Source organism: Notolabrus celidotus, chromosome 14 (assembly GCF_009762535.1).
Source record: "Notolabrus celidotus isolate fNotCel1 chromosome 14, fNotCel1.pri, whole genome shotgun sequence".
Taxonomy (NCBI): domain Eukaryota; kingdom Metazoa; phylum Chordata; class Actinopteri; order Labriformes; family Labridae; genus Notolabrus; species Notolabrus celidotus.
In genome coordinates, this window is record NC_048285.1 from 385,652 (window position 1) to 397,962 (window position 12,311).

A 12,311-nucleotide genomic window follows, 5' to 3' on the forward strand; every position below is an offset into this window, starting at 1 on the left:
GAACAGCTTCTTCCCCCAGGCTGTCACTCTGATGAACACTAAACCATAACAGTGTCATACCTGTCAGATAAACACTCTCTGTAAATATACATGTAGATACACAATGCAACAATTCTCCATTCCATATTTCTATTTTTTGTATTATTTAACTTCTATTTTATAATGTTAAACTACCTCTGCAACTCACCACTGCACTTTATCATATTATTTTAGCCTGTACATATTAGTCAAGCCTATTTGTTGTTTCTTTGTATTTATAGCTGATGTTATTGTTATTATATTTTTATTTTATTTTATTTTTTATTGTAGTTCTTATTCTTATTCTTATGCCTTGTACAAAGAGAGCACAGTTTACTAAAGTCAAATTCCTTGTGTGTTCAAGCATACCTGGCGAATAAAGCTGATTCTGATTCTGATTCTGATTCTGAAGCTACGAGTAGACAAATCACCACTAAAGAGCTTACTAGTCAAATAAAAGAGAGAGTGCTTGAGAGAGAGAGGTGAGGACTAACTTAAGTTAGTGGAAGAGTAAGTAAATGTGAATTACAAGAGATTTAGAGTGAGAGCTGAGGGCTAACTGCAGCTACGTGCAACAGAATGGAAGAGGAAAATGGAAATGATGCAACACGCTCACCTGACATACGTAGTACGACCGGATATACCGCCACGTTTTAGAGAACACCCTCCAAGAGGATCTGATATCCAGTTAACTTTTCATATTGGCTGACTGACTGTTGGACTTTATTCCCTGAAGATCTGAGAGCGACCGTCTGACGAGGTTTACTGGAGAGCTCTTAAGAACAAGAGTCTCTGACACTGATCCATGAGACACCAGCTGTGTGGTGGACCGGCCAGCTGTATGGTGAGTGTCAGGACTGATATGCAGCATGTGAGATAATTAGAGGAATAATGATGACTGTTTTATTTTAAAGATACTGTCAGTTTTATTAATGAACAATTTTGATATTTCCAATACGGCATTTTTATTTTTGCTGAAGCTTGTATGATATACCATTCTTTAAAGAGAATTTAAAATGCTTTAGAAGCTCATCCAGGGGGTGGGGATGTATTTTTAAATCTCTCATTGAAGATATACAGCACTGTTGAGCACTCATCACAAAGGAGATGAGAACCTGCTTATGATAATGTTTTCTCTCATGGATGAGACAGTGGGAATACACTACAAAGAAAATTACTATGAAATAAAGCCAAAGCATCCCCTATAGAAGAAACCACAATACAACAATAGAGCAGCAATTTCATTATATCGTCTGTCTCATCACTTTTGGTCCAGGTGAAGACATTGTGTCATTAAAAGGTTTTGTTTCTAACATTGATCTGTTTCTGAATCTTGTTTCAGATGGAGCCAGTGTTTTGCTATGAGTCCAGTAACACTTCATGCCTGAGGACTATTTATCCCATACACCGGCGTGTGGCCCTGTACATCATTCTAGGGGTCACAGTCATTCTGACAGTGTGTGGAAACCTTTTGGTGACTTTCTCAGTTGCTTATTTTAAGCAGCTCCATACTCCAACCAACTACCTGATTGTCTCTCTGGCTGTGTCTGACCTGCTCTTAGGGTTGTTAGTCATGTTCCCCAGTATGATCCTAACCATAGAGTCCTGTTGGTACTTTGGTGACTTCTTCTGTAAAGTCTACATGAGCTCGGATGTCACGTTGTGTACAGCCTCAATTCTGAACCTGTTATCCATATCAGTGGACAGATACTATGCTGTTTGCCAACCTCTGCTTTACAGAAGCAGAATAACTGATAATGTAGTGCTGATCATGATCCTGCTCACTTGGAGTATTTCAGTTTTTTTAGGCTTTGGGATGATTTTTCTGAAACTAAATATTTTGGGTGTTGAGGAGTTTTATTATAACCATGTTGTGTGTAAAGGAGGGTGTGTTTTGTTTGTCAGTGGACCTTCAAGTGTATTCTCTTCCCTTGTTTCCTTTTACATGCCAGGTGTTATAATGCTTGCTGTGTATCTGAAGGTTTTGCTGGTGGCACAGAAACAGTTCCGCAGCATACAGAGGGCAGGCTGTGTGAGCTCAGTGAAAACATCAAGCCAGACTAAAGCCACTAAAACTCTGGCTGTTGTAATGGGAGCCTTTCTTTCTTTTTGGACTCCTTTCTTTGTCTGTTATGTCATTGATCCTTTCATTAGTTACTCAACACCTCCAAAACTGTTTGAAGTACTTGTGTGGTTGGGATACTTGAACTCTACAGTGAACCCTATGATATATGCATTTTTTTACAGGTGGTTCAGAAAAGCTTTGCTGTTATTTACCTCGGGTGATATCTTTAAATCTGACATGTCAGAGACAACACTCTTCACTGAATAAAAGCATAGAAAAACTCATGGGAAGTTTGGATTTTTTTTCACATACAACAACAAGCCTGGACCAACTTTTAGATCAGGATTGTTTCAGATAATCGTGATAATCAGGTAATTTAGTTTCTATATTTGGCATTATCGCAATGAAAGCTTTCTGGACTGCAGTTGGAGAAGTTGCAGCCACAACAGATACTTTGAACAAGCCCTACCACAGGAGTTGAAAATGTATATTGTAACACCAGATTCTTGCAACACACAGTCAAAGTATCAGAACAATTGTGTATCAGCCCAGGAGCTCCAGTGTTTGGGACAACACTTCACTTTAAAGTCCAGAAACTGGTCAAATTTGTTGTGTGTACAAGCTCACTCTGCAATAAAGCTTCTTGAATCTTAAATCTTAGCATGGCTTTCAGTTGACTATAGTCTTTAAATGATTTCAAAACCATCAAATTCTATGTTAATGAACAGTGCCCCCCGCCCCCCTCGGTAATTAAGTTAATTTTATTTTCTATAGTGCCAGATCACAGCAGAAGTAATTCAGGGTTACCTCTCTTACAGATCAGTTCTTAAACTTGTTCTTTTATTAAACAGACTAAATATCCTGATGTTATTTATCTTATTTACATGATGGGATGTCGTTATGCTCATCTGCTTATCTCTTTGTATCGCATGGCAGAGTTCTGCCCACGATGCGTACACAGACACACAAACACTGGCGCTCGCATACACGCATCACATCACAATGATACGATACATGTTCATCAACAACTCGTTTTTTCAAGACGAAAACGAGACTATGACGAGCTGAAGTGCATCACTGATAACATAAACTCAGATGAAAACTTAAGAAGGACCGTCGGACAATAACAACCTTTATTTTCCCCCGCTGGTCATCTAATCTTTAGAAAATAAAGCTATGCATTTTATCTTACTGTAAAACGCTCCACGTATAGAGCTTGATTTAATCCAGTTTGGTGATACATCAGACACATTTAGTAATTTTGGATAAACTCCTTGGTATCAAAGAGGGCCCGTGAGCTGACTTTCACTGCAGGTGCGTTCAGGGACTGTCGTCTGCAATGCAGACCTGCATTTTGCGTTCATGGCATTTTTATTTGAATGAAGTGAATCAGATATAGTGGTCACATGAAGAATGTTTTCTTTTGACTTTTTTGCCGGCTAGATTATTTAACTTAAGATATTACAAAAGATATTATTTAAAGATAGATAGGCTGTAAACTTAGGGGAAACACCGTAATGCAGTCAATGCTTGAGTCTGGCTTGAGAAGATTCAAGTGGTACAGAAAATACAGATATCTCTCGGGTATTCCTCCGCCATTCTGTGCAGCTCTGAAAGTAAGGTATGTGAATGAATATGGTGGTGATGACTTATCAAATTATTAGACATCAGTTCTGTCTACCATTTATCATTCTCAACATCCGCCTGACTTTACAGCAGCAATCTGTGTTGCCTCTGCCTTAAAAAGAAGTGGCCCACTCAATAACCTGCCTGGTATTTTCTATCCAAACACTACAGTCATGGCCAAAAGTTTTGAGAATGACACAAATATTACATTTTCACAAAGTCTGCTGCTTCAGGGTTTTTAGTTGTTTTTGTCAGATGTTTCTATGGTATAATGAAATACAGTTAGAAGCATTTCATAAGTATCAAAAGCTTTTATTGAGAATTACACAGAATTCATGCAATAAGTCAATATTTGCAGAGTTGACCCTTCTTTTTCAAGACCTCTGCAATTCTCCCTGGCATGCTGTCAATCAACTTCTGGACCAAATCCTGACTGATGGCAGTCCATTCTTGCATAATCAATGCTTGGAGTTTGTCAGAATTTGTAGGTTTTTGATTGTCCACCCGCCTCTTGAGGATTGACCACAAGTTCTCAATGGGATTAAGATCTGGGGAGTTTCCTGGCCAAGGGCCCAAAATCTTAATGTTTTGTTCCCCGAGCCATTTTGTTATGACTTTTGCTTTATGGCAAGGTGCTCCATCATGCTGGAAAAGGCATTCTTCATCACCAAACTGCCCTTGGATGGTTGGGAGAAGTTGCTCTCGGAGGACGTTCTGGTACCATTCTTTATTCATGGCTGTGTTTTTAGGCAAGATTGTGAGAGAGCCCACTCCCTTGACCGAAAAGCAACCCCACACATGAATGGTCTCAGGATGCTTCACTGTTGGCAAGAGACAGGACTGATGGTAGCGCTCACCTCGTCTTCTCCGAACAAGCCTTCCTCCAGATGCCCCAAACAATCGGAAAGGGGATTCATCAGAGAAAATGACTTTACCCCAGTCCTCAGCAGTCCAGTCCCTGTACCTTCTGCAGAATATCAGTCTGTCCCTGATGTTTTTACTGGAGAGAAGTGGCTTCTTTGCTGCCCTCCTTGACACCAGGCCTTCCTCCAAAAGTCTTTGCCTCACTGTGCGTGCAGATGCACTCACACCTGCCTGCTGCCATTCCTGAGCAAGCTCTGCACTGGTGGCGGCCCGATCCCGCAGCTGTAACACCTTCAGGAGACGGTCCTGGTGCTTGCTGGACTTTCTTGGGCGCCCTGGAGCCTGTTTGGCAACAATTGAACCTCTCTCCTTGAAGTTCTTGATAATTGGATAGACGGTTGACTGAGGTGCAATCTTACTCGCTGCTATAAACTTCCCTGTTAGGCCCTTTTTGTGTAATGCAATGATGGCTGCACGTGTTTCCTTGCAGGTAACCATGGCTAACAGATGAGGAACAATGGTGTCATGCACCATCTTCCTTTTAAAGTGTCCAGTCACTCAATCATGACAGATTGATCGCCAGCCTTGTCCTCACCAACACCCACACCTGTGTTAATGTGTGTGACACCTGTGTGTCATTGAAATGATGTTAGCTGGTCCTTTTGTGGCAGGGCTGAAATGCAGTGGAAATGTGTTTTTGGTGATAAAGTTCATTTTCAAGGCAAAGAGGGACTTTGCAATTGATTGCAGTTGAGCTGATCACTCCTCATAACATTCTGGAGTATATGCAAATTGTCATTATAAAAACTGAAACAGCAGACTTTGTGAAAATTAATAGTTGTGTCATTCTCAAAACTTTTGGCCATGACTGTACATCTGGAGATTTTGATGTTGGAAGTTCTGAATATTCTCAGTTGTAAGAACATAAACATCATATCAAAAATGTGCTGGGAGTTCAGGAGCTCCACAGTCTCCCCCCAGGCAGCTGAGTAGTAGGACAGCCAACCAGGCGTCCTGTTCCACAGTTATACAGACCACAGCAGCCAGATCATACAACGCAGAAAGAAAGCCAAGCCCGAGAATGAAAGGCATTTCCATACTGGGCACTTCATCATTGTTACATAAATCACAGGACATCTGATAAAACCTGGAAGCTAAAGTATTTCAAAGGGCAAAACTCCAAAATGAACTAAACTCCTGTCTGTTTGTGGAGGAGTCTGACCCACAGGTGACCTCTACTTTTATGTGATGTCTCCTGATTTCAGACTTTAGGAATTGTTGTTGCAAAGGTCAGACTAAATTCTGGATGTTGGGCTCAATGACTTTTGTGAATGGAAGCTTCAAATAATTTCCAGGATTAGCAGTTGACCATGTTGAATCATTTTATTTATTACTCAAGTGTCAGATATGCTTATTACACAAGATTCACAATAGTTCAAATTAACTCTACATACTGTTTAGAAATATCGTAAGTGATGTAACAAGCATTGATCGAAAGGCTCCAGAGTTAACAATATAGAGTATACATCACAAGTCATCATTGATTGATACTTTTCCATATTTATATACTGAACAGATGGCCAATATAGTGTGCAAAGCAGTCATTAGATGGAAAAGGGGGGGCTGTATTGCTTGACAAATATGAATGTCTGGTCACAGCTGCATTTGAGAGAAACACAAGGTTCTTGTGCTGAAAGAAAGGATGAGCACTCAGTGAAGAAACCCACCACACGATGCCCTCTAGTGATAGGTTTAGTAGCCTACCCCATCCAGATCCACTGACTCGTTTTTACTGCTTCATCTGACATTTCCTTTCCTGTCTTTCACAGACTTAGTCCAAACACTCCCAGTACTCCCAGTAGTGAGAGAGATGTACCAAACCCTCTACATCCTACTTCTACTGGACAAACCTTAACCTTCCAACCTCTGCTGCCATCTCAGAGTAACTAAGCTTCTTCCTTTCATACGCCTCTTCCATTGAGTCCTCCACAGGCACTATCAGCTCTATATAATAAACTCTCTGCTGACTGCTTGACCAGAGCACCATGACAGGCCTCAGATTAGTGGAAATGATCTCCTGTGGCACTACACTACTGCAAAAGAAGCAGACATTTATTGATGGCAATAGAAAAGACCATGAAATCTAACTGCATGTAATAAGTTTGTTTCTATAAATATTTGTGAATAAAAGGTAAAGGTCCTGAGTGTCAGTGTGTCATTTAAAAGATAAATCCATAGTTGCAGAATTTGTGCTAAATACCTTAAAAGTGATAATACAATGGAAACACTTTTTGAAGCAGGGATAAAACAAGGCATAAATAATTGGGTTCAAGGTTGAATTGAAGTAACCCAACCAAACAAATGCCTCAAAGACAGCAGCTGGTGTGGCAAAGCCTGTGTAGGCATCAATCATTGAGTTAGTAAAGAATGGCATCCAACAGAAGATGAATGCACCGAGCACAATGCCCAGGGTCTTTGCAGCTTTATGCTCAGACTGTTTAATCAACCCAACTCTTCCTCTGGCCTTAGAACAAGTCTTTGTATCTCCAATCTTTCGAACATGCTCTTTAGCTACAATAAAGATCTTAGTGTACAGGCAAACCATTACAGTGCATGAAAAGAAAAAACATAAAATACTGTCCAGGATTCCCCAAAGATGGTTAAAGAGGAGGTTGCAGCTGCCAAGGCAGTATATTGATTCCAAATACTCCTCTAAGCCAGCAATGTTGGCCTTGGAGTACAGCAGGCTAAAAGACCAGACAGCAGCCAGAGCCCAGATGCAAAACACCATTATCCAGGCCACTGACATGGTGAATCTCATGGAGTAATGCAGAGGGTTGCATATTGCTTGTTGTCTATCTACAGCAATGCAGATTAGATGAAAGATAGAAAGAGTGGTTAAAAACATATCAAAGCTGGAGTGCAGCTGGCAGAACACTTTCCCAAAGAACCAGCAGCCATGAACAGTTCTGATGGCACTGAAAGGCATCACAACAACTCCAACAAGCAGGTCAACCAAAGCCAGAGATAAAATAAGCATATTGGTAGGATTATGCAACTGTTTGAAATGTCCTATTGACACAATGACAATAGAGTTTCCTAGAATGGTAATCAGTGTGCCAAGAGTAAACAACATATAGAGGGCAAATTTGATCCCCACACTGAACTGTGTCCGAACACACGAGGCGTTAGACTCTGGGAAACAGAGCTGCTCCTCAGAAAGACCTGCAGACATCATACACACTCAGACACATGAACCTCACAGATAAACCCAACAGAGAGAGGGCAACGAGAGACTGGTGCAGGAAGCTTTCTTGTAACCAAAGACACGGTTGAGAAGCCACCTACCGATCACCTGATACACTGTGCCAACCAATCAAAAGCTTACCTGTAATGTACATTTAAAACAGTCTTAGAGTTACAATAAGGTAATCCTTTACAAATTGAAATTCTTATTTGGCTCAGAGTTTTCATGTGTATTTTTCACCATATGAAGTGAGCGTAAAGTGTCAGTATGTTAACCAACTAAAGCATGCCATGCAAAGGTCTCATTTCTCATGCTAAGCGACGCAGTGAAAAAAAAAAGAGCTTAGACTGCACTGGTTTATAACCAAAACTCAAAGTAGCAGATCCCCTGATACATTTACAGTATAGGTCCAGGAGGCTGTTTTGCAAGTATAGGTGTGACAAATATCCCGGAAAACATCAATTTTTGAAATTTTGTCTGGGATGCCACTGAATCATTTAAGTTGAATGTAAAAGTATTTCAACCTCCATAAAAAACAACTTCCTGTTTGTGGTGAAATATGTGTCATCATGGCAACAGTGTTAAATTGAGGCCTTTGAGCTTCACATAGTTAACCTCAGGACCTGGCTGAACAAATTTCAAAGGGAATCTTTCTTTTTTGTTAAAATTATTAATACAATACACAATCAGTAACTGCCTTCTGCCAATTGATGGCACTGTGATATTTGATGAAGCTATCAGATGGAGGCCTCTTCAGGCTTAAACTTTTATCAAACTCATGGAATGTAGTGCAGATATGATGTTGCATGTGTGAACACAAACACATTTTTCAAGTTGGGTGAGCTCATTTGAAAAAGCAGCAGGAAATCTTTAGGACAAAATGAACTGTGAGCAGGCGTGCTGGCGGGGGAAGTTAATGTTTATTTCGTACCTCGGTACCTCTGTAATATCTTCCGCAAATTCAACATTCACTTCCACTGTTACGCTGATGACACCCAGCTCTACCTCACCACTAACCCCTCGTCCACTCTCCCGCCCACCTCCCTCACTGATTGCATCTCTGAAATAAAAACCTGGTTCACCCTAAATTTCCTTACATTAAACAGTAATAAAACCGAGGTTCTCCTCATTGGCACCAAATCCACTCTATCCAAATCCAACAGCTTCTCCATCACCACTGATAACTCCTCCGTCTCACCCTCCCCCCAGGTTAAGAGTCTGGGTGTCATCCTTGACAGCACATTATCCTTTCAATCACACATCAATAACATCACCCGGACTGCCTACTTCCACCTTCGTAACATCGATTGTCTCCGCCCCTCCCTCACCCCTCACACAGCCGCCATCCTTGTCCACAGCCTTGTCACTTCCCGTCTGGACTACTGTAACTCTCTCCTCTTCGGCCTCCCTCACAAATCCCTCCATAAACTCCAACTGGTCCAGAATTCAGCTGCCCGGATCAATCCCCGAACCCCCTCCATCCACCACATCACTCCTGTCCTCCAACAGCTCCACTGGCTCCCTGTTCAGTTCCGTATTCAGTTCAACATCCTCCTGTTAACATTCAAGACCATCCACAACCTCGCCCCCCCCATATCTGTCCGACCTCCTCCATGTTCCCACTCCGAACGGTTCGATACAGATACACGTATTGTTGCACCCCTAGTATATATATATATATATATATATATATATATATATATCTGTGCGGTGTCCTTGAGTGCCGAGAAAGGCGCCTTTAAATAAAATGTATTATTATTATTATTACCTCTGGTGTTCTGCCTACTTTAGCTACTTGGTTAAAAGAAAAGCTACGATAGCGCAGCTTGATAGCAGAGGCCATCAGTTTGCGTTATTCAGTAATGTTTTCAGGTCATAAACAAGTGCAAGAGCTCTGTTAGAGTAAGGTAAGCATGTGCTGGTACTCTCATATGAAACGTTTGCACAGACTTCAAGGAGAGGTGTATCTCAGGACACCAATATCCTCTATCAAATAAGGCTCCCTGTGCAGAATCACTTTATAACACACCACTACTCTCTCCATTTGCACTGTCCAGGTAGTTGGAGCATGTTCTGATACTCTATTACAAAATCTGTCATTAAGGTGCCAGGAGAGGCGTAACACAATAGACTGATGTCCTTTAACAAATAAAGCTTCCACTGGCAACAAGTGTCCAGGATTCTGCTGCTACACATATGCAGAGCTGCTAAGTAGCGCATCTCAAGAGGAAACACTATTCCATAGTACACCAGTGTAAACCCAAAAGAGCGACATGCAACAGGATGAAAGTTTCATCAAAAGGAAGTGAGACTGCCTGATACGCTCTTCTTCTCTGCTGTATGTTCTTTTTCACTCTTAATTTATGGAGGCCTTCATTTTCTCATCTTGTTGATAAAAGGTATGAACTGTTGTAAAGCGTACAACTTTGTCTCAGTCCACCATTTTTTTTAAAATAAACTTTATTGCAATCATTGACAATAACACAGCTTTCAATTAATGAGCAGACATTTATGCCAGGGGTTGAGAGGGAAACCAAATTAAAGAGAACACGATATAAAGTACATTAAAACTATGAAGGGCAAAATTAAAGGATCAGTGATTTTCATCTTGGATAAGATTGTAAAACACTACATCTTAACTACCACAGCTTCTATTTGACATCATGATCAGCTTCCTAAGATCCCCACAATGACCCCCCTGCCTGACAGGGAAGGCTTCAAGCCATTAGGGTACATGTGGACATTCAAGTCAAGCAAATTTTAGGGTCAGAGCTCCTGAAATTTTCTACAAATTTTCCAGAGTATTTCTAAAAAAAAATATTCAGAAATAAATAATAGAAAATAATAAAATATTTCAAAATAGCTCTACATACCATTCAGAAATATCTGAATAATTGATTAAACTAGTATAAATTGATCGAAAAGCTGTAATTTATTAAATTGTAAATATACTTGACAAGTGATAACTGTTGGATTTTTAAAAATTCAAATACTGAACAAACGGCCATCAACATAAATTAAGTGAGCAAAAGCAATCTTATGAGCCTAAAAAGGAGCTGTATATAAATTCATTGTAATGTTTCACAAATATTAGTGTCAGGTCATAGCTGCAGAAGAAGAAGAAAGTGGCTTTACTGATGACAACAGAAAGGAACCTGCAAATGCATGTTATGACTTTGTTTCTGATCATCTCTGGATAATGGGAAAGGTCCTGAGTGTCAGTGTGTCATTTAAAAGATAAATCCATAGTTGCAGAATTTGTGCTAAATACCTTAAAAGTGATAATACAATGGAAACACTTTTTGAAGCAGGGATAAAACAAGGCATAAATAATTGGGTTCAAGGTTGAATTGAAGTAACCCAACCAAAAATAAGCTTCAAAGACAGCAGCTGGTGTGGCAAAGCCTGTGTAGGCATCAATCATTGAGTTAGTAAAGAATGGCATCCAACAGAAGATGAATGCACCGAGCACAATGCCCAGGGTCTTTGCAGCTTTATGCTCAGACTGTTTAATCAACCCAACTCTTCCTCTGACCTTAGAACAAGTCTTTGTATCTCCAATCTTTCGAACATGCTCTTTAGCTACAATAAAGATCTTAGTGTACAGGCAAACCATTACAGTGCATGAAAAGAAAAAACATAAAATACTGTCCAGGATTCCCCAAAGGTTGTTAAAGAGGAGGTTGCAGCTGCCAAGGCAGTATATTGATTCCAAATACTCCTCTAAGCCAGCAATGTTGGCCTTGGAGTACAGCAGGCTAAAAGAGTAGACAGCAGCCAGAGCCCAGCTGCAAAACACCATTATCCAGGCCACTGACATGGTGAATCTCATGGAGTAATGCAGAGGGTTGCATATTGCTTGTTGTCTATCTACAGCAATGCAGATTAGATGAAAGATAGAAAGAGTGGTTAAAAACATATCAAAGCTGGAGTGCAGCTGGCAGAACACTTTCCCAAAGAACCAGCAGCCATGAACAGTTCTGATGGCACTGAAAGGCATCACAACAACTCCAACAAGCAGGTCAACCAAAGCCAGAGATAAAATAAGCATATTGGTAGGATTATGCAACTGTTTGAAATGTCCTATTGACACAATGACAATAGAGTTTCCTAGAATGGTAATCAGTGTGCCAAGAGTAAACAACATATAGAGGGCAAATTTGATCCCCACACTGAACTGTGTCCGAACACACGAGGCGTTAGACTCTGGGAAACAGAGCTGCTCCTCAGAAAGACCTGCAGACATCATACACACTCAGACACATGAACCTCACAGATAAACCCAACAGAGAGAGGGCAACGAGAGACTGGTGCAGGAAGCTTTCTTGTAACCAAAGACACGGTTGAGAAGCCACCTACCGATCACCTGATACACTGTGCCAACCAATCAAAAGCTTACCTGTAATGTACATTTAAAACAGTCTTAGAGTTACAATAAGGTAATCCTTTACAAATTGAAATTCTTATTTGGCTCAGAGTTTTCATGTGTAT

At 40.5% G+C, this 12,311-nt stretch overlaps 3 protein-coding genes across 3 annotated transcripts; 1 reads left to right on the forward strand and 2 right to left on the reverse strand.

The window, feature by feature from the left end:
- The first annotated feature begins 748 nt into the window (after positions 1–748).
- Positions 749–2,350, forward strand: LOC117825615 (trace amine-associated receptor 1-like). Its single transcript, XM_034701528.1, has 2 exons — positions 749–862; positions 1,361–2,350. Exons 1-2 carry the CDS (start codon positions 824–826, stop codon positions 2,348–2,350), a joined length of 1,029 nt encoding a protein of 342 aa, XP_034557419.1. The 5' UTR covers positions 749–823.
- A 4,438-nt stretch (positions 2,351–6,788) lies between these two features.
- On the reverse strand, positions 6,789–7,808 carry LOC117825616 (trace amine-associated receptor 13c-like). Its single transcript, XM_034701529.1, has one exon. It carries the CDS (start codon positions 7,806–7,808, stop codon positions 6,789–6,791), a length of 1,020 nt encoding a protein of 339 aa, XP_034557420.1.
- A 3,238-nt stretch (positions 7,809–11,046) lies between these two features.
- LOC117825617 (trace amine-associated receptor 13c-like) lies at positions 11,047–12,066 on the reverse strand. Its single transcript, XM_034701530.1, has one exon. It carries the CDS (start codon positions 12,064–12,066, stop codon positions 11,047–11,049), a length of 1,020 nt encoding a protein of 339 aa, XP_034557421.1.
- Positions 12,067–12,311: the final 245 nt, after the last annotated feature.